The sequence below is a fragment of the Panulirus ornatus genome, chromosome 1, assembly GCF_036320965.1.
Source record: "Panulirus ornatus isolate Po-2019 chromosome 1, ASM3632096v1, whole genome shotgun sequence".
Taxonomy (NCBI): domain Eukaryota; kingdom Metazoa; phylum Arthropoda; class Malacostraca; order Decapoda; family Palinuridae; genus Panulirus; species Panulirus ornatus.
In genome coordinates, this window is record NC_092224.1 from 52319397 (window position 1) to 52347090 (window position 27694).

Genomic DNA, 27694 nt, shown 5'->3' on the forward strand with positions numbered 1-27694 from the left:
GTATAATATTAATAATGTAATTTTTTTGCGATTTACATATGTACTCTTGTACAGCTAAGTGATAGGCATTATAAAATTTAACAAATAAGAGAAATTCTAAGATAATGTTTATTCAAAATATACTGTACATGTATGTTTTTTTTTTTTTTTTTTTCATACTATTCGCTATTTCCCGCGATAGCGAGGTAGCGTTAAGAACAGAGGACTGGGCCTTTGAGGGAATATCCTCACCTGGACCTCTTCTCTGTTCCTTCTTTTGGAGAAAAAAAAAAAAAAAAAAAAAAAAAAAAAAAAAAAAAAAACACGAGAGGGGAGGATTTCCAGCCCCCCGCTCCCTTCCCTTTTAGTCGCCTTCTACGACACGCAGGGAATACGTGGGAAGTATTCTTTCTCCCCTATCCCCAGGGAAAACATGTATGTATAACAATAAAAGAATTATGTTTTATAGATGAAAAACATTATGCTGGTTTTATTTTGTTAATATATGTAGTAACATATGCATCTTCTTAATTTAGTGGTTTTAAGTAATCGTTGATAATACTGAAACGTTGTATTAATCAAAAGTATAAATAACAGAACTCTATCTTCATGATTATCAAAATGATAGTTTATAACATCTGCAACTGTTTCAAGATAGTGAATTATAACATGTATAGTTGTATTGCAAATTGATAGGCATTATAAAATTTAACAGACAGGAGAAATTCTGATACTGTATATCTAAAATATACTTCACATGTACAACAATCAAAAAGTATGTTCTTTAGTACCAAAATTGTATCATGTTTATTTTATCTCATTGATGTATGTATACATAGATATTTTGCCTTTTTGCCAGAATTAAATACATTCCCTTACGTTGGCACTCACTCATCCTTCAAATGAAATATATTCCCTTATGTTGGCACACAGTAATCCTTCAAACATAATGCTGGTAATAATTAACATTGCATTAACTATAGATGTAAAAACAGGACTCCGTCTTCACAACTATCAAAATGAGAGTTCATAATATCTGCAACTTTGCTCCTTAAAATATCAAAATATTTATTATATACTTTTATTATACTTTGTCACTGTCTCTAGTGTTAGCGAGATAATGCAAGGAAACAGAGGAAAGAATGGCCCAACGCACCCACATACACATGTATATACATACACGCCCCCACATGCACATATACACACCTATACATTTCAACAATAATACACAGACATATACATATATACACATGGACATATTCATAGTTGCTGCCTTCATCCATTCCCATCACCACCCTGCCACACATGAAATGGCGCCCCCCGCGTGCGTGCGAGGAAGCACTAGGAAAAGACTACAAAGGCCACGTTAGTTTACACTCAGTCTCTAGCTGTCGTGTAATTCACCAAAACCATAGCTCCCTTTCCACATTCAGGCCCTACAAAACATTCCATGGTTTACCCCAGACACTTCACATGCCCTGGTTCAATCCACTGACAGCACGTCAACCCCTGTATATCGCATTGCTCCAATTCACTCTTATTTTTTGCACGCCTTTCACCTTCCTGTATTTTCAGGCCCCAATCGCTCAAAATCTTTTTCACTCCATCCTTCCACCATCAGTTTGGTCTCCTGCTTCTTCTTATTCCCTCCACCTTTGACACTATATCCTCTTTGTCAATCTTTCCTCACTCATTCTCTCCATGTGACCAAACCATTTGTGCTCTCTTAACCACACTCTTTTTTTAATTACCACGCATCTCTCTTACCCTTTCATTACTTACTCGATCAAACCACCTCACATCACATATTGTCCTCAAACATCTCAATTCCAACACATCCACCCTCCTCCGCACAACCCTATCAATATCCCACACCTCACAACCGTATAACATTGTTGGAACCACTATTCCTTCAAACATACCCATTTTAGCTCTCTGAGATAACATTCTTGCCTTCCATACATTCTTCAACGCTCCCAGAACCTTTGCCCCCTTCCCCACCATGTGACTCACTTCTGCTTCCATGGCTCCATCCGCTGCTAAATCCTCTCCCAGATATCTAAAACACTTCACTTCCTCCCGTTTTTCTCAATTTAAATTTACCTCCCAATTGACTTATTATTTATTACATATGGGCGCCGTTTACTGCATTAGCGAGGAAACATCAGGAAACAAACGAAGAAAGACCCATCCACTCATATACACACATATATATATATAAACGTACATGCACATACAAGTACATATACATATGCATACACATACACACACATATATAAACATGTACATATTCATACTTGCTTGCCTTCACCATTTCTGGCGTCACCCCACCTCAGAGGAAACAGCATCCCGACTCCCTACATCAGTGATGAAATGCCAGGAAACAGAAGAAAAAAGGCCACATCCACTCACCCTCATTCTCAAGCTGTCATATGTAATGCACCAAAACCACAGCTCCTTATCCACATCCAGGCCCCACAGACTTTTCCATGCTTTACCCCAGACACTTGATAGTCCATTGACAGCACATTGACTCCAGTATACCACATCATTCCAATTCACTCTACTCCATGCACACCTTTCACCCTCCTGCATGTTCAGGCCCCGATCACTGAAAATCTTTTTCACTCCATCCTTCCACCTTCAATTTGGTCTCCCACTTCTTGTTCCCTCCATCTCTGACACATATATCCTCTATGTCAACTTTTACTCACCCATTCTCTCCATATGTCCATACCTATAAACACATCCTCCTTTGCTCTCTCAACCACACTCTTTTCATTACCACATCTTGTCCTCAAACATTTCATTTCCAACACAACCACCCTCCTCCGTACAACCCTATCTGTAGCACAAGCCTCACAGCCATAAAAAGGGCCTGTCTACATGAGCGGGCCTGATCGGCGGGCTTGCCCGTTAATGGGCATATTTGACGGGCAAACGATCAAATTGCCCGAAAGCCCGATGAGCGAAATCACTGAGCTGGTGCCCGGTAGCTGGAGTTTCTACCCTGCCAGACGCAAGATAATATCGTGAACCCACAGCGGGCCTTCATCCCACATCCCACGGCATAGTAGCACAGTGAACATTTAACGATGGCAGCCCAGGATAACTCTAGTGAGCCACCAACAATTTTTTGGTCTAGAGCACTTACTAGTACTTTGATTGACCTTTATCGTAAGAATCCATGTTCATGGAATGTGAAGCTGAATAAGTAGACCCACTTGCTAAAAATCGCAGAGTTGCTTCCAGACGAGCTTCTGCTGTAATGCTGTTTCTCATAACTGTGTCTTTCTTCACTATGTATTGCTCCACCTTTGATAACAAGATGTAAAAAGTGCTTACACTCATCCTCAGGTAATTTCTGAAGTCGTGTTCCTCACTACTTTGTAGTTCATGAAGTATTGTTGCAGTGCTTCCAAACATACTTCTTTTCTTTAACCAATCTTTACACCATATCCTTTTCTTCTTTTTCTCCTTGAGACACAAAGCTATTATCATAGAGCACAAAATCTTTTTCTTTACAATGCTAGGCACCATGGTTCTCGTACCACACTCCACTCGCTACTGGCAACATCGTCGGGCAGGCCCGGCTGTTCATCACTTCGGTCGTGTGGACAACATTCACGGGCAGGCCCGCTTGTGTAGACAGGCCTTAATATTGTTGGAATTACTAATCCTCTCCAACATAACATTCTCTCTTTTCACACATTCTTCATTGTTCCCAGAACCTTATAACAAATGACTTGCTTCCCAGGCTCTCTCATCCCTAAAAGAATGCATATTCATACCTCTCTCTAAGTCTCTTGCCTTTACCTCCCTAACCAACCCCCATCCATAAACGAATCAAACAACTAGTGGGACATCACACACCCCTTTCAAAGACTGACCCTTACTGGGAACCAAGCACTTTCCTTTCTTCCTGCTTATACTCTTGATAAAAACTTCTCACTGCTTCTACTGGCTTACCTTCCACACCATACATTCTTAAGACCTCCCAGAAAGCATCTCTATCAACCTTATCATATGCCCTCTCCAGATTCATAAATGCCACATACAAATCCATTTGTTTTTCTAAGTATATCTCACATACATTCTTCCAAGTAAACACCTGATCCACACATCCTTAATCACTTCTGAAACCACACTGCTCCTACTCAATCTGATGCTCTCTGTACATGTCTTCACCCTCTCAATCAATTACCTTCTATACAATTTTCCAGGTATACTCAACAAACTTATGCCTCTGTAGTTTGAACACTCATCTTTATCCCCTTTGCCTTTATACACTGGAACTACACATGCATTATGCCAATCCTCAAGCACTTCACCATGATCAATACTTACAATGAATATCCTTACCAACCAATGATCAAAACAGTCACCCCTTTGTAAATAAATTCAACTGCAGTACCATCCTAGCCCACTGCCTTGCTAGATTTCATCTTCTGCAAAGCTTTCACCTCCTCTCTTCATCCAACCACTCCTGACTCTCTCTTTGCACACTATCCCAACCAAAACACCTTACATTTGCCACTCTTATCATCAAACACATTCAACAATCCTTCAAAATACTCACTCCTCACTTCATCACTACCTCTTATCACTTCCCCCCTAGTCTCCTTCACCAATGTTCCTATTTGTTTTCTTGTCTTTTGCAAATTATTTACCTCCTTTCAAAACATTTTTATATTCTCCCTAAAGTTTAATGATACTCTCTCACCCCAACTCTCAATTGCCCTCTTTTTCAACCCTTGCACCTTTCTCTCAACCTCCTGCCACTTTCTCATATATATCTCTCAGTCATTGCACTCCTACCAAGTGAGTGCCATCCAAATGCCTCTCTTTTCTCTTTCACTAACAACTTTACTTCATCTCACCACTCACCTCCATTTCTAATCTGCCCACCTCCCACTTTGCTCATGCCTCATGTCTCTCTTGCAAATGCCATCATTGCTTCCCTAAATACATTCCATTCCTCACACATTCCTATCACCTCATTTGCTCTCACCTCTTGCCATTCTACACTCAATCTTTCCTAGAATTTATTCACACAACTATCCTTTCCAAGCTCGCTCACTTTGACCATTCTCTTCTCCCCAACATTCTCCACTCTTTCTTGAAAACCTCTACAAATATTCACCTTCACCTCCACAAGACAGTGATCAGACATCCCAACAATTGCCCCTCTCAGCATGTTTACACCTAAAAGTCTCTCTTCTGCATGCCATCAATTAATACGTAATCTAAGACAGATACACCACCAATTTTCCGGCAATCTTGGTTCCAAAGCCTTGCCGGATTAACCACTTTGCCGGACCCACCATGGTCACATAATAATAATTCATCAACACACCTCTAACCCACTAATTATACATCTCCCAAGTGTCTAAAGTATTTGCCTGCATTATACACCTGCTCAGGACTGAGGTGCTCATTAGCTATGAGTTTTTCCAATTCGTTCACATACTCAGCAGCTCCTTCGTGATTTGCAGACCACTTTTCTCAGCACACTTTATTCACAGAGATTCCATGATGCTTCTTGAATCTTTGAAGCCATCCTTCACTGTAGTCACACTCATGTTCTAATCTAAGTTCTCTATGGAACAACTTAGCCTGGTCTATTATCATGCTACCTGACAAGTCCTATCCATCACTCCAATGCTGTCGAAACCATTCCATCATCACTCGATCGTGCTCAGTACTCTTAACATCTTTCATAGTTTTTCTAATCGTCATTTGCCTCTTGGAATCACTGTCTGCATAGAATTTCAATATTTTGTCCCTTTGTTTTTTATATCATAAACAGTTGATGAACCAATACTGTAGATGTCACGTAGCTTACACACCGAAACACCATGTTCCATTTTTTTCAACAGTTCTATTTTATCTTGGATTGATATGGACTGGTGTTTACTTTTGACAACGCGTATTACACTCTCATATGTTTTAGAAGCCATAACTAGGGTTAAATCTAAGCAAAATAAGTTGAGAAATGCACAGAATTGTGGTATAACCACCAACAGGTGCAGTGTAAAGAATGTAAATAAGTGCGCCCTACACACAATGCCATCTGTGGCTGCCCAGTAAACTAGTCTGGTGGCCGCAGTAATTTCAAGTTCCCTCACGTAATTTTGTCCGGGCTAAAGGAGCTGCCAAACCATCAGTTGCTGGAAATTTGGTGGTGTACCTGTAATTCCCTTTTACCATCTATCCTACTCACATACATATACTTGTGTATATCTCTCTTTTTAAACCAAATATTTCCAATCACCAGTCTTTTTCAGCACACAAATCCACAAGCTTTTCACCATTTCCATTCACAACACTGAATACCCCAAGTGCACCTATTACAGTAAACCCTTGATTTAACAGACCAATCAAGAGGGAGGGGATGTCCTTTACCATCCAAAGTCCATTAAATCAAATGTAACCTGTGGGCCATTTTTTCAATACAGTATACAAAAAACAGTTCACGTCTTCCTTTAACTCCTCTATCACTTGATGTCATTTTGAATTGTAAGAATTGCAAAATTATTCATAAATAAAGTCACAATTCTCTGTATACATCCTGACTACACAATAGCTTGAGGCAGACTGAGACTGAAACAAAGTGAGTATGTCCCATGCTACCAAAAACAAGTGAGATATGAAATGTATATGGTGTGACATTTGAGATTTTCTATTTTTTTCAAACTTTTCAAATCATTATTAAATAATGTATTATCATTTGCCCGGTCCATTAAATCCAAAATCCGTTAAATCAGGGTCCATTAAATCAAGGGTTTACTATATACACTCAACTGCCACATTTCTCACTTTTGCATTCAAATCACCCATCACCAATACCAGGACAACCAAAACTGCTTACACGCTCACTCAGCTACTGCCAAAATACTTGCCTCTAATGATCTTTCTTCTCATGACCAGGTGCATTAGCACTAATAAATACCCATCTCTTGCCATTCATTTTCAGTTTTACTCACATCAAGACTATGATTAATATAATGAAAAGGAACTACATAAAAAGCATCAAACTTAACAAAAAATTGACATGAAAAGACATAAACACTAGGCAATAACTATGCTTGTTATTGCTGTTATCAACTCAGTTTTAAAATATTACACAACAGGAATAATTTTCTGTGATGTGGAATGTATGTCTTGTTAGACAAAAGAATTCTTATTCTTTGAAATGTGTTAACTATTTCTGCCTTGGCTAGATAGTACCAGAAATACGCAACTAAGCCTTAGAGGAAAAATTCTCTTTATGTTTCTTTATTTTGAAAGTAACAATAATGAAGGGAAGGACTTCTGTCCTCCTATCCCTGCCACTCAAAGACACATGGGTAGTATTCATTCTCAACTATCCCAAAGAGAACTTATTACTTAAAATTTCAGTGATAACATTCTAATTCATAACTCCAAGTGGCTCGGAAAAATTTAATCAATGAATCTAGCATGAGATAAATTTTTGGTTGTATGCGTGTGTGTGTGTGTGCAAACTTAACAAGTAATTTACACCGCATTTAAATTTCTAGAAAAATTATGAAACACATAAGTGATATGAAAAAAAAGAACCTACAGGATACATATGAGTTTCAAAAAGGTATAAGGTACACTCTGTAATCAACTGATAACAGGGTCTGCATCAGCATTCATTTACAGAAGTTTCTAACTCCTTGTTATCTGAAAGGTCTTGAACTGCTTGGGATGTAGGTTGGAAGACTGTTTTGGGTTCAGTTAGGGCTTCCAACCGACTGAGAATGAGCGAAGCTAGTTCCCATGGGTTGTGCTGGTAAATTGAAGATTAAGATATTAGATTAAGATATTAGAACCACTATAATAAATGTTGACTTTCCATAGTGTGCATTAAACATATCTTAATATTATTAAAAACGATTATAATGGAAGAAGTTTATATGTGAGAATAAGTGCTAGTGCAGATGGTGTACAATAACTCAAGGGGTGCATCAAAATTGTGTCATGTCACTATGGTTGTTTACTGCTTTTACGACAAGAAAGTAAGGTGACTAGTGTAATGCTCAACCAGTGTGAAAAAAAGAAGGTACACCAACATTGTATGTAGATGATACTGTAACAGCTGAACCGGTGGAGGTTGCTAAAAATGAATGCAAATAAAAGTAAAATTTTTTATCTAAAAGAGATGGGTTGCTAAATTGGTTGGTGAGGATATTCAGTGTATGTATGGTTCATGGTGAAGTGCATGAGGATTGAAGGAATGCATGCATCGTGCCATTATACAAAGGCAAAGGGGATAAAGGTGAGTGTTCAAATTACAGAGGTATCTGTTTGTTGAGTATTCCTAGGAAATTATATGGGAGGGTATTGATCGATAAGGTGAAGGCATGTACAGAACATCAGATTGGGGAAGAGCAGTGAGGTTTCAAAAGTGGTAGAGGATGTGTGGATCAGGTGTTTGCTTTGAAGAATGTATGAGAGAAACACTTAGAAAAACAAATGGATTTGTATGTAGCATTTATGGATCTGGAGAAGACATTTGATAGAGTTGATAGAGATGCTCTGTGGAAGGTATTAAGAGTATATGGTGTGGGAGGCAAGTTGCTAGAAACAGTGAAATGTTTTTATCGAGGAAGTAAGGCATGTGTACGATTAGGAAGAGAGGAAAGTGATTGGTTCTCAGTGAATGTCAGTTTGCGGCAGGGCTGTGTGATGTCTCCATGGTTGTTTAATTTGTTTATGGATGGGGTTGTTAGGGAGGTTAATGAAGAGTTTTGTTGTGGATGAGAGGGTTTGGGAAGTGAGTCAGTTATTGTTTGCTGATGATACAGCGCTGGTGGCTGATTCGGGTTAGAAATTGCAGAAGCTGGTGACCGAGTTTAGTAAACAGTGTGAAAGAAGAAAGCTAAGAGTAAATGTGAAGAAGAACATGGCTATTAAGTACAGTAGGGTTGAGGAATAAGCCAATTGGGCGGTAAGTTTGAATGGAGAAAAACTGGAGGAAGTGAAGTGTTTTAGATATCTGGGAGTGGATTTGGCAGCGGATGGAACCATAGAAGCAGAAGTAAGTCACAGGGTTGGGTAATGGGTGAAAGTTCTGGGAGCATTGAAGAATGAGTGGAAGTCGAGAACATTACCTCGGAAGGCAAAAATGGGTATTTTTGAAGGAATAGTGGTTCCAACAATGTTATATGGTTGTGAGGCATGGGCTATAGATAGGGTTGTATGGAGGAGGGTGGATATGCGGGAAATGAGATGTTTGAGGGCAATATGTGGTGTGAGGTGGTTTGATCGAGTAAGTCATGAAAGGGTAAGAGAAATGTGTGGTAATAAAGAGTGTGGTTGAAAGAGTAGAAGAGGGTGTACTGAAATGGTTTGGTCACATGGAGAGAATGAGTGAGGAAAGATTGACAAAGAGGATATATGTGCCAGAGGTGGAGGGAATGAGAAGTGGGAGACCAAATTGGAGGTGGAAGGGAGTGAAAATGATTTTAAGCGATAGGGGCCTGAACATGCAGGAGGGTGAAAGGCATGCAAGGAACAGAGTGAATTGGAACGATGTGGCATACTGGGGTTGATGTGCTCTCAGTGGATTGAACCAGGGCATTTGATGAGTCTGGGGTAAAACATGGGAAGTTCTGTGGGGGGTGAATGTGGAAAGGGAGCTGTGGTTTCGGTGCATTATACATGACAGCTAGAGACTGAGTGTGAACGAATGTGGCCTTTGTTGTCTTTTCCTAGTGCTACCTCGCGCGTGTGCGGGGGAGGGGGTTGTCATTTCATGTGTGGCGGGGTGGCAACGGGAATAAATAAAGGCAGCAAGTATGAATTATGCACATGTGTAAATGTGTATATATCTTTGTATGTATATATATGTATATGATGAAATGTATAGGTATGTATATGTGCGATAGTGAATGTGTACGTATATACATGTGTATGTGGGTGGGTTGGGCCATTCTTTTGTCTGTTTCCTTCCGCTACTTTGCTAATGCGGGAAACAGTGACAAAGTATAATAAATAAATGAATATTTCTCTGGTATTAGTGTTTGATGAAAAATAATGTTATTTTTTCATTTGTTCATATATATAATTTTTGGTATGTGAAAATGTGTAAATGAGAGGGTTAGGGAAAATGATTTGGTAAACAGAGAAGAGTTAGTAAAAGCTTTGAGGAAGATGAAAGCCGGCAAGGCAGCAGGTTTGGATGGCACTGCAGTGGAATTTATTAAAAAGGGGGTGACTATATTGTGGACTGGTTGGTAAGGTTATTTAATGTATGTATGATTCATGGTGAGGTGCCTGAGGATTGGCGGAATGCATGCATAGTGCCATTGTATAAAGGCAAAGGGGATAAGAGTGAGTGCTCAAATTACAGAGGTATAAGTTTGTTGAGTATTCCTGGGAAATTATATGGGAGGGTATTGATTGAGAGGGTGAGGGCATGTACAGAGCATCAGATTGGGGAAGAGCAGTGTGGTTTCAGAAGTGGTAGAGGATGTGTGGATCAGGTGTTTGCTTTGAAGAATGTATGTGAGAAATACTTAGAAAAGCAAATGGATTTGTATGTAGCATTTATGGATCTGGAGAAGGCATATGATAGAGTTGATAGAGATGCTCTGTGGAAGGTACTAAGAATATATGGTGTGGGAGGCAAGTTGTTAGAAGCAGTGAAAAGTTTTTATCGAGGATGTAAGGCATGTGTATGTGTAGGAAGAGAGGAAAGTGATTGGTTCTCATTGAATGTAGGTTTGCAGCAAGGGTGTGTGATGTCTCCATGGCTGTTTAATTTGTCTATGGATGGAGTTGTTAGGGAGGTGAATGCAAGAGTTTTGGAAAGAGGGGCAAGTATGCAGTCTGTTTTGGATGAGAGAGCTTGGGAAGTGAGTCAGTTGTTGTTCGCTGATGATACAGTGCTGGTGGCTGCTTCATGTGAGAAACTGCAGAAGCTGGTGACTGAGTTTGGTAAAGTGTGTGAAAGAAGAAAGTTAAGAGTAAATGTAAATAAGAGTAAGGTTATTAGGTACAGTAGGGTTGAGGGTCAAGTCAATTGGGAGGTGAGTTTGAATGGAGAAAAACTGGAGGAAGTAAATTGTTTTAGATATCTGGGAGTGGATCTGGCAGCGGATGGAACCATGGAAGCAGAAGTGAACCATAGGGTGGGGGAGGGGGCGAAAATCCTGGGAGCCTTAAAGAATGTGTGGAAGTCGAGAACATTATCTCGGAAAGCAAAAATGGGTATGTTTGAAGGAATAGTGGTTCCAACAATGTTGTATGGTTGCGAGGCATGGGCCATGGATGGAGTAGTGTGCAGGAGGGTGGATATGCTGGAAATGAGATGTTTGAGGACAATATGTGGCGTGAGGTGGTTTGATCGAGTAAGAAATGTAAGGGTAAGAGAGATGTGTGGAAATAAGAAGAGCGTGGTTGAGAGAGCAGAAGAGGGTGTTTTGAAATGGTTTGGGCACATGGAGAGAATGAGTGAGGAAAGATTGACCAAGAGGATATATGTGTCGGAGGTGGAGGGAACGAGGAGAAGTGGGAGACCAAACAGGAGGTGAAAAGATGAAGTGAAAAAGATTTTGAGTGATCGGGGCCTGAACATGCAGGAGGGTGAAAGGCGGGCAAGGAATAGAGTGAATTGGATCGATGTGGTATACCGGGGTCGACGTGCTGTCAATGGATTGAATCAGGGCATGTGAAGAGTCTGGGGTAAACCATGAAAGTTCTGTGGGGCCTGGATGTGGAAAGGGAGCTGTGGTTTCGGGCATTATTGCATGACAGCTAGAGCCTTTGTTGTCTTTTCCTAGCGCTACCTCACACACATGAGGGGGGAGGGGGATGTTATTCCATGTGTGGCGAGGTGGCAATGGGAATGAATAAAGGCAGACAGTGTGAATTGTGTGCATGTGTATATATGTATATGTCTGTGTGTGTATATATATGTGTACATTGAGATGTATGGGTATGTATATTTGCGTATGGGGACGTGTATGTATATACATGTGTATGGGGGTGGGTTGGGCCATTTCTTTCGTCTGTTTCCTTGCGCTGCCTCGCAAACGCGGGAGACAGCGACAAAGCAAAATAAATGAATAAATAAATAAATGTGTAAATGGTAAAGAAATACATAAATAATGCATTTGTTAAATTATAATATGTGTATTACATAAAAGAATCAGTGAATTATTCATATGGAATGTGTAAAATCATGGATGGAAAAAAGTAAACAGTGTAATGTGTTTAGGTGTATGTAGAACATATTCACACCATGAAAAAACAATAATTATCTTTATATAGGCACCTCTCAAATTTTATTTTATGTGGTAACTGCATTCTTGAAAATGGTCCCTGTAAATCAAAAACATGTAAATAAAATAATGTGAATGATGAAGATTAAGGGGAATCATTATTAATAAGACAATATCATGTATCACAACAGTGAAAAACTTGAACATACTCATACCAGGAAATATAAAATACTGTACAATGAATTGCATTAAAAAAATAAAAAATTCTAGTACTTACTTTTACTACTGTTTTTGAACTGCTTGCTGGTGCTGATGGGTGTGTGTGTGTGTGTGTGTGTGTGTGAATAGAAGAGTAACTTGGAAAGTTACTGAGGATGTTACTGGGGAGTTACTACATCATCTTGGTCAGATGATGTAGCTAGTGAAGGTGGTGGTAATGGTTGAGTAGGCTAAGTTATTATGACAACAGATGTTGATGGTAGGTTCTCATACAAGAGTCCTTTCTCTTGAAATAGAAATCTAGCATTGTCTGTTTAGCCTTCCTTGTCTTGCAGTCACCTTGTGTGTTGACACCCCCCCCCCCCACCACCACCACCACCACCACCACACACACAACACAAAGTATCATAAAGTGATCCTCAGGAGCTCTGAATCCTTGTATAGTCTTTTCTCATGGGAAACTGACATTCTCAAAGGAATTCTTGTCCAAAATAATCAGGTCTTGTCCAAGTTAAAAATCTACTTAAGAGAATAACTTTCCCCTTCAATAATGGTCTTCAAGGTTTCTGGAAAATTTTCAGCAGCAGTGAAATAAGAAGCAGCCTCACTAGTCATCCTGATGCTAAGGTAATTATAACAACTAAAATTCAGAAATCATCCAGAATTTGAAATGTCTTCGTTGCTCCTTGCTCCACTACAAAGTCATCACATATACTCTGAGCCTTTGCTTGTATCACAACCATGCTGACAGGAACATTTTCGTGATTATGATGTTCAATCCATGTGCTCAACTTTCATTCCATTCTCCTCATAATTGAATTTCTGGAATTCCAGGTCTCAGATGCACTGATTAATGTTCCACTCTTGGAACTCTCCTTGATCTTCTCTGCACTATCAAGAATAGTCCATAAAGTAGATTCCCTAAGTCGAAGGGCAAGCTTAATATCAGCTGTTTGTTCTCCTCTCCCATAACGTTTGAGCACATCCATCTTACCTTCATTAGTGATATCTTTATGCTTCTTATCACTACTGGTACCAGAAGAATGTAAAAGAAGCTTTGGTGACATCAAGCAAGTAGCAAAACATGTGGAATATGCAGTAAACTGTAGCATAAGCAGTACCACACTACAGTGCTGCCAGCCCACTGATGAATGCATTATTCCAAACTTAAGCCCAAATGAATTAAGAAAAAAGTATAAATGGACCCTGCCATTAACCTAAATATGGCAAAATAAAACATGCATAAATCGAGGTCCCTGTATTTAAATAAACAGCCAGGTCCCTACTATGTTAACTCAATACACTTCCACACCAATACAGAGGAATGTATGGTACTTTTGGGGGATTTTCTTCAATAACATATGATAGAGATATTCTATACAGAAAAATATATATGTACTTTTATTTTCATAATGGGTGAGTATTATTTGAGACATATGACATAGTTTGGGGGTTAAGTAATTGAAAGTGAAGACTAACAAGAACAGAAGTAGGAAAGCTGAAGTTCAGTGCAAAGTCTTTTGGAGGAGAAAAATTAGTAGAGCAAAAAAACCTCTGGTGCATGGAAAGAAATCAAATGAAGGGTGTGTTAGCATTGTGCATAAAGGAATACCTGTTTCAGTTTTAATAAAATGGATGCAAAACCAAGTTTTATACTGGTTAAAAGAGGTGAAAAATAAGAGTAACAGAGAGAGAGAGAGAACTTGCACAGTAAGATGTAATTAGCATGGGAAAGATATGTGGTGTGGAGATATCAGTAGGAAGGCACATGGAAAATAAACCCTGAAACTTTATGACCATATAATGGGTCTCTTGCAGTGTTTTGGAAGTCAGTTGCATCCACTAGGTGGGGTTCACAGGTCATGAAGTGTGGTAAAGTTGTAAGTCTGTCCTGGCAGGGTAAGTGCCAGGCAGTTGAAAAGTGCTTGGAAGCTGCATTTTGAGCATTAGGGGTCCTGCAATATGTTGAAACAATAATTGTAATACTGAAGAGATGGGTGATGTCCACAGCATATGAGAGGAAATCTGACTCATACACATCTGGAAAGTGTAATTACAGGTGGGTGTATATCAGGTGGACTGAAATTCAAGATTGGTTGGGTGAACAATATTTTGAGTTTGTTAGGTCATTTTGATGTGAATATTTTTTGTCAATGTGGTCTCTGCTGGGGACTGAGAATCTGTGAGTACAGGTGGTTGAAATGTGAAATTTAAATGAACATCTTATTAAAGCATCAAGGTTGAGTAGTGGTTATTAAATGGCATGGTTGGTTGGGGGTCAATACTTCTCCAGAGAACTGGGTTTTGAGCATGCTCAGGTGAGACTGCACTGGAGGTATTTTTGCTTTGTTGAGGTGTTGAATGTTTGTTATTGCTAAGCTAACAGTGATTACTCTGATTGCTCTGTGTTTCTTGTGGTTTGTAGTTTTGTTATAGTGAAGATACTTAATGTTGAGAATCCTGAAAGATTCTTCTTTCACTCCTGGAATTGATGCAAATATAATGAGGGCATTTAGTAGATACCTACTATACGTACTCTGACATGCATAATTTTATGGAAAAATGTAATGTAATGTATGTAAAAAGGGTAAACCTAGAAATTCAAAACCCAAAACTCAATCTTTTCAATATAACCAGCCTATAGTAAGATAGAGCTTAGGTTCATGGCTTTGAAAAACTTGCCACAGGGACTGACGTGTGTTTCACATACACGGCATTTCTTTATTTTAAGTGGGAGTAGTTAGTCATTCAGGGTGATGTGGGGGTAAAGGTTGGATTCATGTATGGCATGCAGGGTGATGTGGGGGTAAAGGCTGGATTCATGTATAGCATAGAGTTAACAGTAAGATGGTGGATTTACGTGGGAATGCAGATACTGTTTTAAGCAAGCCAGTGTTCAAAATGTACAATGCACACAAGCATGTTCATTTTTGCTTGTGTAATGCTGCACTGCTATGATGATAAAGTGAAATCCTTCAAATATATGAGGATATTCACACTATGGTTTCGGGGGTAGAGGAAGGTAATGCAAAATGATTTAAAAGAGAAAAGCTGTCCAAGGGACTCCATTTGTAGAGTTTGAGAGTTTTAGAAGCCTTTGTGATGGTTCTGGCTTAGCAACCAGCACTGAAGCTAACCAACCATTTTTGCGATTTCTACGAAGGGTCATGTGAAGCATCTTTTGTCTGAGGACATAAAAACAGCAACTGTTTTTTCATAACTACACTATTTCCCACATATCAAGGTAGCACCATGAACAATAAAAATGGCCTCATTTACTCACATCTACTCTCTAGATATAATGTATAATACACCAAAACCAAAGACCTCTATCAACAGCAAACTCCACAGACCTTTCCATGGTTTTCTATGACCATTTCAAGTGCTGCAGTTCAGCCTAATTGACACCATGTCATTCCTTCTATACCATATCACCCCAATTAGCATTTTACGTCAGCAAATCACACCTCTGCTAGAGGTCGCTTTCCCATGAGATACGCTTTGCCGCTTCATGCCACCAGTTGCTGTGCTTCCTTCGCGCTGTCCAGACGGTTTTCTGCAGCTGCGAGATTGGCAGCCTTCTTCTCGTGATCCCTCTGGAGCGGAAAGGCTTTGCTACAGCCTGTGACCCACTTTGGGGCTGGCTGCAACACCACCCGTGATCCGTTTAGGAGCGGGGAGGGAAGTGCGTTGTTGATGCACTTGTGGAGTTGACGACTCTCACACTGACCTGCACCGCCGCCTTGCTATCGCCGCCGCCATGTCGGATGTCCCAGGCAGTTCCACCAGCATACGGAGGTTGAGTAAGGAGGGCGATTCTGAACCTGCCAGGCATGTGAGGAAAGGCTCCTCGCATAGGACTAGCTCCAGGAGCAGCCCTTCTCAGCGGGAGGCTCTTCAGGGCGGTAACAATAGGCCCCATGGTCACGTCACTGGTGATGGCGGTGACTCTACTTCCCAGCACACACGTTCCTTGCCTTCTACCTCATGGGATGAGGCATCTGCGCCGCCCTGGAACATGGTGATGGACGCTTTGGCTGCTTTACGTGGTGATGTGGAGAAATTGAAGGAGGAAAGGAACTTTGGCCCCAGTCGGGGGGCTGATGACGCCGCGGCGGCCGCCGATGTAAACATTGCCTTTCTAGCCAGGTGGTACCTCCCTCGTGCTCACCCATGGGTTTTTCGGGCTTTACTCCAGCTGAGCATTACCTTTCCAGTGATGATTGTGTCTCTCAGAATGACGGGCGGCCTGACAGTGTTCTCCTGCAGTGCACCAGGGCTTACGGTCCTGTGGATGAGGTGTCTGATGGCATTGACCAGCATGTTACCGATATGGTTAACCATGTATTTGCTCACGGCTTGCGAGAGGAGGAATATAAGGAGATTTTAGAGGATGCTGCAGCCAAGAGGCCAGATAACTGTCATGCCTTAGCGCCCGTGGATTGCAACTTGCAAGTTTTAGATGCACTGAAGACTGATGCCAAGAAGGCAGACTTCCATTTGAAGGATGTTGGGAAAGACATTATTACGGCTGCCACAATTTTGACGAAGTCACTCACAGTGCATGACAAGATCACCCAGACTAGCCAACCAGATGCTGCCCAGGAAGTGGGCATGCTTGATGGTGCCCTGGCACTCCTGGGTCATGCTAATCACAAGAATAATCTGGCTTGCCGGTTCATCATCAAGCACGAAATTAACCACAAGTGTGCTCACCTCTGTTCAGACAAGGTGCCCATGACTCGTCTTCTGTTTGGGGATGATGTCTCACTCTCAGCCAAGCTCAATGAGGAGTCTGAAAAGTTAAGGAGTAAGATTGCTCCAAGGAAACCGCTCTCTACCTAGAAGTTTGGTCCTGGCAACTTTAGGGGCTCTTCTGGGAGACTGCCATACAGGGGTTTTATGGCCAGGTTTCATCCATATGGCTAACGCACGCATGGTCCCCGGAGTGAGCACCGGCAATCCTTCTCACGGCAGGGTCCTGAGACAAAAAACTCCCGAGGCCTGGGTCACAATCCCCGGCAGTAACAGAGGTGAGTCATCCTTTTCAAGCTGGCAGACCACTATTTTGTACATGAGTGGCATGCTATTACCAGTGATCCAAATATTTTAGATATTGTTCAGCATTGCCATTTAGATATTGATGATGCTAACATTGGTACTTTATTTGCTGAAGAAGTTGAGTATGTGTTTAATGTCGAGGAAAAGGAAATTGTTTGCCAGGAAATTGTACAGCTTTTGAGTCTGGGGGTTATCAAGGAGACCCAGAGACAGGAGGGGCAGATTCTTTCCCCTATTTTCTTAAGACGGAAGAAGGATGGTGGGATTAGGTTGATCCTTAACCTGGAAAAATTTAATAAATTTTTAGAGTACAAACACTTCAAGATGGAAAATTTTGAGCAGGCGATTCATCTTGTTAACAGCGGTGTCTTCATGGCCTCTGTCGATTTGCGGCACGCCTATTATTCTGTTAAGATAGCTGAGGAGCAACAACGCTTTCTGTGTTTCAAGTGGCAAGAAAAAATTTATCAATTCACATGTCTCCCTAATGGGGTTGCGGATGGTCCCTGTCTGTTCACTAAATTAATGAAACCTGTTTTTGCTGTACTTAGAGAGAAGGGGCATATCATCACGAGTTTCATTGATGATACTCTTATTTGTCACTGCACTTTTGATGGATGTTGTGAGAGTGTGCATGCCACTGTTGACTTGCTCAAGAAGTTAGGTTTCTGTATTAACGAAAGCAAATCTGTCTTCGTCCCCACTAAGTGCTTGGAGTATTTGGGGAACATTATAGATTCTGAGACTATGACAGTAACATTACCTGATTGTAGGATACACAAGATACTACAATGCTGTGAGGAATTGTTACATAGTGACAGAGCCAAAATTCGGAATATGGCCAGAGTTGTTGGGCTATTAGTTGCAGCCGTTCCAGCAGCAGAGATGGGGAAACTGCATTACAGGCGGTTAGAATGTGCTAAGATTGCAGCGTTAAGAGTCGCAAAAGGTAACTTTGACAAGTGGATGGTGGTCACTCATGAGATGAGACTGGACTTGCTTTGGTGGTATCTCACATTGCATTGCAAAACAGACGGATTTTTCGGAAGGGTACAGAATTGGATCTGTATACTGATGCATCAAATTTAGGTTGGGGTGGCCACCTCAATCAACAAAAAGTTAATGGGAGATGGTCATTATCAGAATCTGCCTTGCACATTAATGCAAAGGAACTCAAAGCCATCTCCCTGGTAGTGCGCTCATTTGCATCTCTTCTCAAAGGACGACATGTTCGGGTGTTTTGTGATAACACGACGGCGGTGGCCTATGTCAATGAAATGGGTGGCACACGGTCCTCACTGTGTAATGACATTTGCCGTGACCTTTGGGAGTGGTGTGCGTTGAATGATATCTGGCTTACCTGCTCTCATGTACCGGGTGAAGTCAATCTCATGGCAGAGACGCTGCATCTTGGACATTCAATGACAGGCATGAGTGGAAACTGAATGAAGAACTCTTTAGGGCCCTCTCTGAAGTATTTGGGGTTCCAAGCATTGATCTCTTTGCTTCTAGACTGAATGCTCAAGTGACTCATTTCTGCTCCTGGAAACCTGACCCAGATGCAGAACATTTTGATGCCTTTTCTATCTGCTGGTAGCAGTGTGAACTAATCTACCTTTTCCCACCCTTTGCTCTGATTGCCAGGTGCCTACAGAAAATTCGAGCAGAGTCAGCGAAGGGGTGGATGGTATTGCCTCTCTGGCCGTCCCAGCCCTGGATGGGGACTCTACTCACTTTGCTGGTCAAGGAACCACGGGTGATTCCGAGGGGGGCACACGTCTTGCGTCACCCATCGACGGAGGAGGAACACCCCATTCTCCGACACACCCGACTGATGGCTTGCCTCTTATCCGGCAACGTCTGCGAGACAGGGGCATTTCTCAGGCAGGTACGGACATCATCCTTGCCTTCTGGAGACCTGCGACTGCGAGGCAGTACCAGCCACATATTAACAGGTGGTTACAGTTTTGTGGTAGCCGGAACATCGATCCCTTTGCTCCCACCGTAACTAATATTGTGACTTTTCTGTCCGTCACTTTCCACAGAGGTGTTAGTTATACTTCAATCAACACTGCCAGGGGTGCACTCTCCTCCCTGGGGATTACTGTGGATAGTTGCAGTGCAGGCAGCCATCCTCTTGTCACCAGGTTCTTAAAGGGAGTTTTTAACTTGCAGCCATCTGTCCCTAGGTATACAAAAACTTGGGATGTTCAGCAGGTGCTACAGCATCTGCGTGCCATGGATCCTTTGTCCTCCCTCTCTTTAAAGGATTTAACACTGAAGCTTGTGATGTTGATGGCACTTACGCAGGCTGCCAGACTACAAACTTTGCATTGTTTGTTGCTGAAGAATATTAGTTTTGGGCAGGATTCTGTTTGTGTTTGGTTAGGGGAAACTATTAAACAGTGCAGGCCAAAGTTCAATGTGCGGTTTGTGACCTTTAAAGCATATTCTACTGACATTAGATTGTGTGTGTGTGAAACTCTGAAAATGTATATTGCTAGGACAGAGGAGTTCAGAAATTCTGCACATCAGGAGAATGGGAAGTTACTCCTAAGTTTTATCAAGCCCCACAAGCATGTAACGAGGGACACTGTTGCAAGGTGGATTCGAACAGTGCTTTCTCTGTCGGGCATAGACTCCAGCCAGTATTCAGCGGGCAGTGTTCGGCCTGCAGCTGCATCAAAAGCCAAAGCCATGGCTCTACCGATTGGACACATCATGGCAAGGGCTGGGTGGTCCAGGGCTGCCACTTTTGCCAAGTTTTATGACAAGGAGATTGTCCCGAGTCACGATCCTTTCCAAGATGCTGTCCTTCAATAGTCTGTTCATTTTGTTTGCATAGGAGATGTTGTCTCTTGTCACTTGGTCCATGGCTATGTAAATTTCTTACTATACTGCAGTTGGTTACTGCTTGTATCATTTCTCCTCTCTGCACGTCTACAGTACGACACCCACATGGCTTCAAAACCTCATGGGAAAGCGACCTCTAGCAGAGGTGTGATTTGCTGACGTAAAATTAATGAAGTACATGAGACTTACCGTAGGTCAATTGAAATGTGCTTCGAATTTTATGAAGCAAATCACCTCTGCTAGAAGGGAGCTTTCACATGCCCACCTCTCCCACCCTACGCTCTGTAGTGTCTTGTGGCTTACATATTTCTAGCAGTGCAAAATGTTCAGTTACTTTCATGTGGTTGGTCGTACTCTTTAAAGTCTGGTAGCGTGAAGCGGCAAAGTGTATCTCATGTGAAAGCTCCCTTCTAGTAGAGGTGATTTGCTTCATAAAATTCGAAGCACATTTCAACCGACCTACGGTAAGTCTCATGTACTTCATTAATTATCTCGTGAAATGACACACACCCTCGAGTATGTTAAGGAACCAGTTCCTCAAAACATCTTTCATTCCATTCCATTTCATCCTCAGTCTCCCCTTTCTCGATATTCCCTCGCCTCTAACAAGTATACTCTCTTAGGCAGTCTCTCCTTGCTCATCCTCTACATAGTTCTAAACAATAAAAGCACACCCTCTTTAGTGCTCTCAGCCATGCTCTTCTTACCCTAACACCTCTCTTTTACCCCATCATTTCTTACTTAATCAACCCTCATATACCATGCACTGACCCCAAGCATTCTATTTCCAACACATCCACTGGGACTACTATACCATCAAAGATTACAATCTTTGCACTTACAAAGACTGATCTCTCTCCACACACTCCTTAATGCATCCAGGACCTTAGCTCCCTCACCCACCTTATGGTTCACTTCAGGTGTCAAAGCTATATCTGTTGCTATGTCCACTCCCAGGTATCTAAAGCCCTCCTACTTGCTCCAGCTTCTCCTTAGTCAAACTCACACTCCAACAATTCTGTCTCTCTCCCCTACTGAACTTAATACCCTTACTTTTATTCACATTAACTTTCAATTTTCTCCACTCAAACATCAGATTCTGCTGTTTCTTATTTGAGACTGTCACCAAAGCCATATCATCAGCAAACAGCAACAGACTCACCCCCTAAGCCCATCTACCCTCAACAGACTACAGAACCACCTATCTCTCCAACACAATTTCAATATGTCCTATTTCACATACTCCATACGCAGATTAAACTGTCACGATGACATTGCACACCCTTGCCACAGACCTAATTCACTTAGGACCACTCACCCTCCTCTCTTCCTCATTGTACACACACCTTACTCTTTTGAAAGAATCTCTTCACTGCTTTTAATAACTTTCCTCCCACACCTACATTCATAACACCATCCATAAAGCACTATCACCCCTATTGTACACTTTCTCTAGATCCATGAATGCCACACAGAAATCCTTGTCTGAATATTTCTCACAAACATTTTTCACAGCAAACGCCTTAACCACGTATTCTCTTCCACTCCTGAAGCAACATCACTTCTTGCTCTTTGATGTTCTGTGAATGCTACCACCCTCTCAATCATACTCACCAGGTATACTCAATAACCTTACCCCTCTACGATGTGAACATTACCTTCTGTCGTCCTTGCCTTTACACAAGAGGTAAAGGGTATTCTATCAATACCCAAAAACCTCACCTTGAGCCACACACAATCAAAATCCTAACTAACCAATGTATAACAGTGTCACTCCCTTTCTTGAGAATTTCAACTCCAATCCCATCCACTCCAACCACTTTACCACACTTCGTCTGTCACCATCTCTTCTCTTTTTACCAAATCACATGCTATGATGCTCTCTCTGCATGTATCCATGTCCTAAACAACCTAAACATGCCATCTAACACATTCAACAGTCCTTTAAAATATGTACTCTCTCTTCACCACTTTTTTGCCTGTTACCACTTCTCTATCTGTTCCCTTCATTGATGCTCCTGTTTGTTTTCATATTCTCCTCACATTATTGATCCCTTTTAATAACAGTTTCTTATTCTCCTTGAACCTTGCCACTTCTCTTTCACCCAACCTCTCATTTAACCTCTATTTCAGCCCTTGCAACTACCTTTTGACTTCTGATGACTTCTATGTCTTCCAATCACTAACACTCCTTCCTTGCAGGTAATGCCAATAAACCTCTTCTCTTTCATTAACAGCTTAACCTTCTCATCCCACCATTCATTACTCTTTCCTTACATGTCCAAATCCCACCTTCCACACTTTTTATGAACATATAAACACTGCTTCTCAAAACACCTCCCATTCTTCTCCTGCTCCCCAAGTTATGTTTACTCTCATCCTCTGCCATTCTTCACCCAACCTCCCTTGATATTTCCATCTTGTTGGGTTATTTCACTGTGTTTGTGTTTTATCAGGGTTATTTTTGTTGGAGTGGGGGATCTGTGAGGAAAGGTTACTTAAGTTTAAGTCAGGGAAGAGCTTCTTGGAGACTAGTGGTTTGGGTGAAAAGAAGTCTAGTGTTGTTGCACAGAACTGATTGCCAAGCAAGTTCAGGCAGGAATGTATTGGGATCTTTGTTTCATTGAGAGAGAGTGCTGAAAGGTTTCTAGGCAGGAACTACTTTGTTTCTTTTGCACCTTTGTTATTTTCGCTTTTGAGAGGGTGGAAGATTAGGCAAGTGGTGGAATGGAGATATTGTTTGTACAGGATACTGAGGGGTTCTCTTTCTTGATCATATCTAGTGTCAGTTAGTGTTCTGAGTGCATTTACTTTTTGCATTGTTTCTGCATTTGATGTTATCACATATAGGAGGTGCATGCCATGTGCTGTATGTGATGTCATGAATGGTTGGTGTTTTGTACAACAGGAGAGATTGTCCTTTCAAGACAACTGGAGAGTGTGAGCTGGATTTATGTCTGTCTGGGGCTGAAAGAGTGACACAAGACTTCTGTAGTGATGCGGACATTCTGTTCTCGGTGAGCTATTGTCCCAATCATATGATGATGTGCTGCATGTCTGATGATGCTGCTGTGGTGTCAGGGTGTCGCGATGTGATTGTGAGGTCGTCTGCATATGAAAGACCCTTCATGTTGACATTTGCCTGAGGTTATGGGAGGTTTTGTAGGAAGAGATTAAAGAGAGGTGGAGAAAAAAATGCTTCTTAGGGAACTCCACTGTAGAGATTTTAGGCATTTTAGAGGTGAGGTCATTGTGAGTGACTCTGCTATGGTGGCTGACTTTGAAATTGGCCAACCACTATTTGTCACTGTTGTGAATGGTGGTGTGAAGTATCTTTTGTGTGCGGATGTGTCAGGGGAGAGTGTCAAATGCTTTGCTGATGTCTATTACCACAAGTAACATGCAGCAAGGGTGTTCTAGTTGTTTGGTTCCATTTAGGATATATTGTGTGAGCTCAGTGTGTAGTGTGGTGATAGGGTGTTTAGGTCTAAAGCCATACTGTAAGGGCAAAAGTGAGATAATTAGTTTGATTATTTTATGGGTCATATTTTCACAGAGCTTGGATATTGAGGATAGAAGTGATTAATGGTGATGGGGGGGGGGGTTCTGAGTGTTTTAGGATTCGTATTAGGTTGACATGTTTCCAAATGTTAGGGATTCTGTTGTGTGTAACTACTAGTAGTTGATGATATCTGTAGGTACGTGGATTAAAAATAGGCCATAGTTTTTTATATTAAACTTCAGTATGTTAACAAGGCCTTTAGCAGTAGAGTTTCTTTAGTTTTTAATTGCAATGCTTGTATCGGTGGGAGTGAAGGGTGGGTAGGTAGATGTTTCTGGAAGAATTTTAAGGTTTTTCATGAACTTGCTGTTTAGGGGTGTAGTTGATTTGTAGCTGATTTCTGAATAGTGTCTCATGAGTATGTTTGTGTGTTCTTTGGAGAGAAAGGATCTCCCAGATTATTTCATAAATGGGGACTGTGCTCCTAGAGCAGGAAATTAGTAAAACATTGACTAAAGCACACTTACACTTAACCATACCCTTACTAAACTAAATAATATGAAAAAATTAAGATCAAGGGATACTGATCCATAGGATGGAAGAAAGCCAGTTTGGTAAATGCCTGGTCAGCACATGATCCAAGAGAATTCTGTGCTGTTGGTTTGTCAGAAGTGGGTAAGCTGATGATGCTATCTTTGTGGAAGTCTCTTCTAGCCAAATATGGACCTGGAAAGTGAGAGTTGCTGCTACAAAGTTGGGAGGACAGCAATAGGTGAGGAAAGCTAATGTTTCCCTACCCAAAGGACAGGTCAGAAGGACCTAGCCCAAAATTTTCTAGAAAATATCTGATATGTTCCTTTAACCCTTTCACTTACCATTTTTTTCTGACATGTATTTCTGAGTGAATATAAGAAAAGGAGAAAGAGAACACCTCTGTATCATGTACTATGTACAAAAATACTAAAAAAAAGTTGCAGACTTTTCTCTATACAGTGTGAGGTGTTGCAGAGGCCAGAGGACAGGCCCTGATGGCAGCATGGATCCTCAGTATATTCTATTTATTCATAATCACCCCAGGACCAATTTCTATGAGAGTCCTGGTGTTACCCAAGACTCTTCTAAAGGTTCCTGGAGCCTAAGACTTCATTAATTCCAGCAGCTGAAAAATGTAGACTCCTTTGGAGTGAGGATATGTTTTTTACGAGACTGCTCTCCTAATGATATGCCCTTGCCAAAGGTGACTTTCCACCTGCAGTGTAACCTTGTACAGCTGCAGTCCAACAACAACGATCATTATATCTGTAAACATATGATGATTATCGGTTTTACCTTGGAGTAACTGTGTTATATGTACAATTTAACACATTACTATACACATTGTAAGCTTGCTTACAAGATTTGATTTCACAAACCCCCTTATTCTTTATATTTCATATGCATTATTTACATATTCATTAATCATTTACACAGACATGACATTATCAAAAATATAAACAGAAACAGAAGAAAAAATTTTTCTTTTATGGTAAAAGTTTTAAAAATTGTTGCTCATACATCTCACTTCCTGCAGAAATAATACAGTTACATTCACTTTGAAAACTTAAATGTGTCTATGATGTGTGACTTTTTTCCAGCAGTGTTGTTAGGTTTCTAATGACATCTATGGATAAGATGCAGAATCATACATTAGCCATGAATTCAAATGAGGGCACACTCGTTTAGAGACACAATAGTGGTGTGGTGCATCGCATTACGTAATGCCTCATTGGTTGCATTCCACAATGAGAGAGTTAAAGTGTATCTGATACCAGAGGTGGATAAATGGGAATACAGGCTACAATTTCAAACAGCCTGGTTGATTTACTATCCATAGAAAAAAAAGCCTACCTTATTATTAGGCTGTTGGGTTACATAAGTATTCTCAAACTAGCTCCAGTTTAATGCATGGGAAGAGTGAATGTTGACAACTGTACAATGTGTGGTGATTTATACTACTGAAAAACTTATGGTTATTTTGAATTCTTTTAGAGATAACCTATGATTTTAATTCAATTATGAAATGCAAGTCACTTAAGAAGCAGCTTAAATAATACCTGAATGATATGTATGCCTGTGGTGGTCATAACAACAAGTTGAAAAGAACCATCTCCTATAACATCACAGTAGGCCAAGGATAATATTGGACATGGTACTCTTATTGTGTGGAAGATGTCCCATGTCGATGGTTCTTCTTCACTGTGCTTGTATACTATCACAATCTGGAAACAGATGCCAAGTATTAATGCTACAAATTTGTTGAAACACTAAATATCATAAATATTGGCATTATGAGATACATACTTCATGAAATCCACTCAGATGGCTAAAAATTTAAAGCAGGACTGTGTTGGAAGAATGTGTTACATTGTGATGATAATGAGTGACAGTGGTGACTAAGCAGCCAGTGATTGCTCTTAGTGTGCAATTTTCTAAGGTATGCAACTTCTTTTGAGAGGGTGAAGGACCAGGCAAGTGATGCTTAGTTTAAAGTGGAGGGGATGAATTGCTGGTAGGTGATGCTGTGGGATTCTTTTCCTTGTACAAATCCAATGCTATATAATGTTCTGAGAGCATTTAGTTCGTGTGTTCCTCTTGTGTTAATAACAATGCTGTGTATTCCTGGGAAATCGATTGAGAGGGTGAAGGCATGCACATAGCATCAGACTGGGGAAGAGCAGTGTGGTTTCAGAAGTGGTAGAGGATGTGTGGATTTGGTGTTTCCCTTGAAGAATGTGTGAGAAATACTTAGAAAAATATATGGATTTGTATGTAGCATATATGGATCTGGAGAAGGCATATGATAGGGTAGATAGAGATGCTTTATGGAAGTTTTAAAGAGCATGTGGTGTGGGAGGTAAGTTGCTAGAAGCAAAGAAACGTTTTCACCAAGGATGTAAGGCATGTGTACGAGTAGGAAGAGAGAAGAGTGATTGGTTCCCAGTGAATGTCAGTCCCCATGCTGTTTAATATGTATATGGATAGGATGGCTAGGTAGGTAAATTCAAGAGTTTTGGAGATAAGAAGGCCTGGGAAGCAAGTCAGTTGTTCACTGATGATACAGCTCTAGTGTTTAATTTGAGTGAGAAACTGCAGAAGTTGGCAACTGAGTTTGGAAAAGTGTGTGAATGAGAAAGTTGAGAGCAAATGCAAATAAGAGCAAGGTTATTATGTTCAGCAGGGTTGAGGGACAAGTTTACTGAAGTGTAAGTTTGAAGCGGAAGTGAGTCACAGGTTGGGGGAGGGGGCGAAGGTTCTGAGGGTAGTGAAGAATGTGTGGAAGGAGAAAGCATTATCTCAGAGAGCAAAAATGGGTATATTTGAAGGAATAGTAGTTTCAACAATTTTATATGATTGCGAGGCATGGCCTATAGATAAGGTTGTACAAAGGTGGGTGGATGTGTTGGAAATGAAATGTTTGAGGCCTATCAGATGGTCTGATCGAGTAAGTAATGAAAGGGTAAGAGAGATGTATGGAAAAGAAAAGAGTGAGGTTGAGAGAGAAAAAGTGGGTGTGTTGAAATGGTTTGGACATATGAAGAGAATGATTGAGGAAAGATTGACAAAAAGGATATGTATGTGTCGAAAGTGGAGGGAACAAAGAGAAGGAGACCAAATGGGAGGTGAAAAGATGGAGAGAAAAAGATTTTGAGCGATCAGGACCTGAACATACAGGAGGGTGAGTGGTGTGCAAAGAATAAAGTGAACTGGAATGATGTGGTATACCAGGATTGACATGCTGTCAGTGGACTGAGCCAGGGTACGTGAAATGTCTGAGATAACCATGGAAACATCTGTGAGGCCTGGATGT

General features: G+C 40.9%; 2 protein-coding genes and 1 long non-coding RNA gene across 3 annotated transcripts; 2 read left to right on the forward strand and 1 right to left on the reverse strand.

The window, feature by feature from the left end:
• Positions 1-262: 262 nt before the first annotated feature.
• LOC139748970 (uncharacterized) lies at positions 263-26357 on the reverse strand. The gene is made up of 2 exons (XR_011712852.1): positions 25941-26357; positions 263-7774 (listed from the first exon to the last, which is right to left on the reverse strand). It is a non-coding gene; the product is annotated as an uncharacterized lncRNA (long non-coding RNA).
• On the forward strand, positions 12851-18157 carry LOC139748949 (uncharacterized). The gene has a single exon (XM_071662305.1). It carries the CDS (start codon positions 16605-16607, stop codon positions 17274-17276), a length of 672 nt encoding a protein of 223 aa, XP_071518406.1. The 5' UTR covers positions 12851-16604; the 3' UTR covers positions 17277-18157.
• LOC139748961 (uncharacterized) lies at positions 19101-20912 on the forward strand (the record flags this gene model as incomplete). The annotated part of the gene is made up of 1 exon (XM_071662315.1): positions 19101-20912. A coding segment is annotated over one exon (1215 nt), but the record flags the coding sequence as incomplete, so codon positions are not given.
• Positions 26358-27694: the final 1337 nt, after the last annotated feature.